This window comes from Myiozetetes cayanensis, unplaced genomic scaffold (assembly GCF_022539395.1).
Source record: "Myiozetetes cayanensis isolate MyiCay16 unplaced genomic scaffold, myiCay2020 scf34, whole genome shotgun sequence".
In the NCBI taxonomy this organism is placed as follows: domain Eukaryota; kingdom Metazoa; phylum Chordata; class Aves; order Passeriformes; family Tyrannidae; genus Myiozetetes; species Myiozetetes cayanensis.
Genome location: NW_026087566.1, coordinates 765,199 through 769,775, shown reverse-complemented (window position 1 = coordinate 769,775; position 4,577 = coordinate 765,199). Strand labels below are relative to the sequence as shown.

The window sequence follows — 4,577 nt, the reverse complement described above, 5'->3', positions numbered from 1 at the left end:
GCCAGTTGGTTTAGGCCAAAGTGTCCCCAGCTGGCCAGTCAGCCCTGTGGACTGCGGGCCAAGGCTGCAGAGCCCTGCAGGAACATCACGTGGACACCACAAATTCCACCATGTAAAAGCACTGATCTGATCTGGGATGGGTCTTGCCGTGACCAGGAAACTTTTAATTGCAGTAAACAGCGGAATATGGTGAAATCATGGAACACTGATTTAATCCCCAGGCAAACAACCTCCCCAACCTGCACGAGTGTGATGAGGTGACACCTTCCTGAGCACTTGTGCATTTATTCAGTGGGAAGATACAGAGCTGTTGATGTGATCATGGATACAGAGATCCATTTTAAACAGCCCCCCTGCTATATAAGGGGGTGCCTCTACGGTTTCCTTTTACCAGATGAAAGGAGGAAACATTCAGTGTCAAGGGACACCTGAGCAACTCACCAGGCAGAAATGGCTCCAGGTACATTTTATTTCGGTTTTAAAGGACTGGCAGTGCTGCTGCATGTGTAGGGTGATGGGAGATGACAATGGGGTGGGTTCTGTGGTGGGCTATATCCTCCTTGCCATCACTTAATTAAAACATGGAAATTTATAAATCCACAAAATTTTCCTCTTCAGTATGACTTTAATCCATGAATTAATCTTCAGCCTAAACTGGGAAAGTGAGAGCGTGGAGAACATGAAGAACAAGGTCAAGTCACAGTTATAATAGTTATTATTACCATAAACGTTGGCATGGATATGAAAACTCATATTCCAAGCTTAGGACAGGGATCAGGATTATTTTGTGATCTCTGTAAGCGCAGATGGACACTTGTGTGAAATGTCAAGGGTTGGAAACCTCTAGGCTTGACAAATGGCACCAAATCCTACAGGTCTGTCCCAGAGAGCAAAAGCAGCTGGTCACAGAACAGGGAATGTCACCGGCTCTCATCCCAGTGAGTGCAGAAGGTGACACCCCAGCAAACCACAGCTGAAGTGAGGTGCTCCCAGGCCCTCACCTGGCCTCACCACCTCCTGCCTTTCCACAGGCAGGGCCTATGGGAAAACACGAGCGTGTCAGGGAGAACCGCAGGGACACAGCTCAGTTTTCATGGAGCAGCCACGACTCCAGGCAGGAATATGCTGCTGGAAACACTGAGAGCAGTACAAGCCCTGAGGGCAGGTCTAGTGAAAGGGTTTCACTCGTGACCATCCTGGGCAGGGCCAGGGGTTGGACTCAACGATCCCTGTGCGTCCCTTCCAGCTCAGGAGGGGTTGGTGATGATGATGATGATGATGATTCTGTGATTCCCTTGATTCTGGGGAGGGCTGAGCTCACCCACAGCATCCAACAGGGCACCAAGGCAGGTGAGGGCTCAGCTATCATGGATGGAAGAGGCTGGCAATGAATTCCCCCTCCTCAGCACAGTCCCCACACCCTGCTAACACCTCCTTTCTGCTTTGCTGCAGGGTCCTGGTTTTCTCCTCTGGCCATTGCCCTGATCACTCTGGGACTGCAGTGGCCACAGCAAGTTGCCACCTTCCCAGCCATGCCCCTTTCCAGCCTGTTTGCCAACGCTGTGCTGAGGGCTCAGCACCTTCACCTCCTGGCTGCTGAGACCTACAAGGAGTTTGTAAGTGGTGTGGCCTCAGAGCACCTTCTCCTCTTACTCAGATGGCTTCAGGATTGTAGGACTTCCTAGAGACAGAGACTTCTCAGCTGTTGGGGTCTTTGTCAGCTCTCAGTGAGGAGAAAGAGTCCACAAGTTGTGGAGAGACACCAGAACAGGTTATAAGTAGTCAGAATCTTTTTCTGTCCAGCATTAAATTCTGAAAATGGTATTTGTCTCATATCTAGATTTATATGTCTGTAATTTCAGTTGTAAACCTTGTGTCAGGATCAGCCCATTGACTCAGTCATGGCCAAGTAGGTTGAAATGAAGAGATGAGTCCAAATGCCTCAAACTTCTGTGTACTTTCATTCTAAGAATTTTCCAAGGCTCTCAGAGGCACTTACACAATCAGTATTTCCAGCTCCAGATTCTGGCACTTGTCAAATCTGAACATCTTCCATTCTGTCCTCTGTTAGTATCTTGCACTAATTAGCTGGTTAGGTTTTACTACATAATATTGAAGGGAGACTGCCATTCCATCCTTGTGCTCTCTCCCATCAGCCTGGAGACTCTACTCTCTCCTCCTCTCAGCTCTCTGTCCCATCTCTGACCCCCTCCTCAGGGACATTCCTGCCCATGTCAAGACCCCCTGCACAGGATAAGCTGGGAGGTGGCACTGATATTCTGCAAGATTTCCCTGGGAGAGTCTGAGTGCTTAAAACCACCCCGTGTCTGCTGCTGCCAGGAGCTGGCATGAGATGTGCCTTTGGCAAGAGCTTTCCTTGGGGATCATCTGCTCCTTGGCAGTACCATGTGTGTTCTGAGGCCCCTTTAGGACCAGTAACTATTGTGCCAACACACAAACTCCTGTTTCCCACCCTTGTCCGGAGGTACCTCGTGTCTCACATTTATTCTTTGCGAAGAGTAACCATGTGGGACAGCTTGGGAAGCATCTGTGGTCTCCTCCAGCACACGGGGTGACAGATCTGAGTGTATCTGGGATGTCTCTGCAGGAACGCAGCTATATCCCAGAGGACCAAAGACACACCAACAAAAATTCCCAGGGGGCAAATTGCTACTCAGAGACCATCCCTGCTCCCACGGGGAAGGACGATGCCCAGCAGAAATCGGTAAGTTCTCTCCCACAGGGCAAGCACAGACCTGTCTGAAGACTCCTCATTGCAGGAACAGAGAGGTTTCCATCTGTGAGGACTTTGGTGCTTCCTCCCTCCTCTCCCTTTTTCACTGTTTAAGCCCTGCATGAGGAAAGGATGACTCTCCTGGGTTACATTATAAACCATATTCTCAACCCAAGCACAGAACATGGGTCTGGGTGATGTTTCTCAGGCTGAAAACTTGTCTGCTGAAGCTGCAGGAGCAGTGACACATCTCTGGGTGACTCCAGGCTGTTCCAGAGGGAGCAGGACACTCTACCAAATACTCTAAACACAGCTTTCACCCTTTCTTGTCCTAATTTTCAGGACATGGAGCTGCTTCGTTTTTCCCTGGTTCTCATCCAGTCGTGGCTGACCCCGGTGCAGTCTCTAAGCAAGGTGTTCACCAACAGCCTGGTTCTTGGCACCTCAGACAGAGTGTACGAAAAACTAAAGGACCTGGAAGAAGGGATCCAAGCTCTGATGAGGGTAAGTCTCAGCACACAGCATGACTGTAGAGCAAGAGAATTCCCGGGCACAGGGCACTCAGCTCTCAGGGACAGCACAACAAAGCTTGTTGTCAAGGTTCACTCTACCCCTTTCTAAATGGTTAAGGCACACTGAGGAAAAGCAGACAAAAATCCAAAATCCATCAATCCAAATCAAAACAAACCCAAAATCGTCTATGTGGAGGGTTGGGGAGGGGGAGGTAAAAGGGTAGGACAGGGTAAGGATAAAAAGGAATATGGCTTAAAGGCACAACTTAACAGCATTTAACTTGACTTAAACTGTAACTGAAGTTAAACAATTTAGCAAGGGATTCATATAAGATTTACTACACCAGAACACTAACTCACAGTACTAACTCAGTACGTCAGAATCCAGGAGAGCAGCGTTCCCAGGACATTTTCTATGGCATATGCACACAGACATAAAGAGTCTGGACAAGGTACCTGTGAACAATTCCCCTGGGATTCAGGGAAATCCCCCCTTGGGATGCCTTCTCGGCAGGATCATCCCCAAGGGTCTGAGAATATCATCCAAACTCTCGAGCTCTTGGGTCTGTGACCACTCCTCAGGTCACATCAAGGCCTAATGAGCATTTCTCAGATCGTAAAGTGGATGAGATGGTGGGTGCTCATCCCCAGCCTTGCCCACCTCTCCATCCTCCCCCAGGAGCTGGAGGACCGGAGCCCGCGGGGGCCCCAGCTCCTCAAAGCTGCCTACGAGAAGTTCGAGGTCCCCCCACGCGGCGAGGACGCGCTGCTCAAGAACTACGGCCTCCTGTCCTGCTTCAAGAAGGACCTGCACAGGGTGGAGACCTACCTGAAGGTGATGAAGTGCCGGCGCTACGGAGACGGGAACTGCGTCGTCTGACCCCTGGGATGGATCCCGTTCCCGCTCCAAACCCTCGGCCTCCGCTCCTTGGAGAGAAAATCGGGGAATAAACGCGCTACTGCCATCGGGCTTCTGCTTTTTGGGGGGACAGGCTCTTGTGGGAGAGGGAGGGACGAGCTGCCGCCGGGACAGGGTGGATTTGGGGCAGGAGAGGGGGGATTCGGGGCTGGGCGGTGAGGATTTGGGGTGGGGTGGGCAGATTTGAAGCTGAGAGGGTGGATTTGGGGGATAGATTTGAGGCTACGGGGTGGGTTTGGCTTTGGAAGGGACAGAAGTGGGGCTGAGGGAGGTGAATTTGGGGCTGGGGGTGGATTTGGGAGTAGACTTGGCTCTGGGCAGTTGATTTGAGGCACTGGGGGAGGGGATTTGGGGGTAGATGTGGGGCTGGGCAGTGGATTTGGGGTTGGAAGGTGAGGATTTGAGGCTGGGT

General features: G+C 51.0%; 1 protein-coding gene across 1 annotated transcript; it reads left to right on the top strand.

Annotated features, from left to right (window-relative positions):
- The first annotated feature begins 390 nt into the window (after window positions 1–390).
- On the top strand, window positions 391–4,138 carry GH1 (growth hormone 1). Its single transcript, XM_050327455.1, has 5 exons — window positions 391–460; window positions 1,453–1,616; window positions 2,609–2,725; window positions 3,077–3,238; window positions 3,926–4,138. Exons 1-5 carry the CDS (start codon window positions 451–453, stop codon window positions 4,124–4,126), a joined length of 654 nt encoding a protein of 217 aa, XP_050183412.1. The 5' UTR covers window positions 391–450; the 3' UTR covers window positions 4,127–4,138.
- The last annotated feature ends 439 nt before the right edge of the window (window positions 4,139–4,577 follow it).

Coding starts and splice junctions, on each gene's coding strand:
- GH1 (XM_050327455.1), top strand. Junction 1,617..2,608: donor CTGAGACCTACAAGGAGTTT/GTAAGTGGTGTG, acceptor ATGTCTCTGCAG/GAACGCAGCTATATCCCAGA. Junction 2,726..3,076: donor ACGATGCCCAGCAGAAATCG/GTAAGTTCTCTC, acceptor CCTAATTTTCAG/GACATGGAGCTGCTTCGTTT.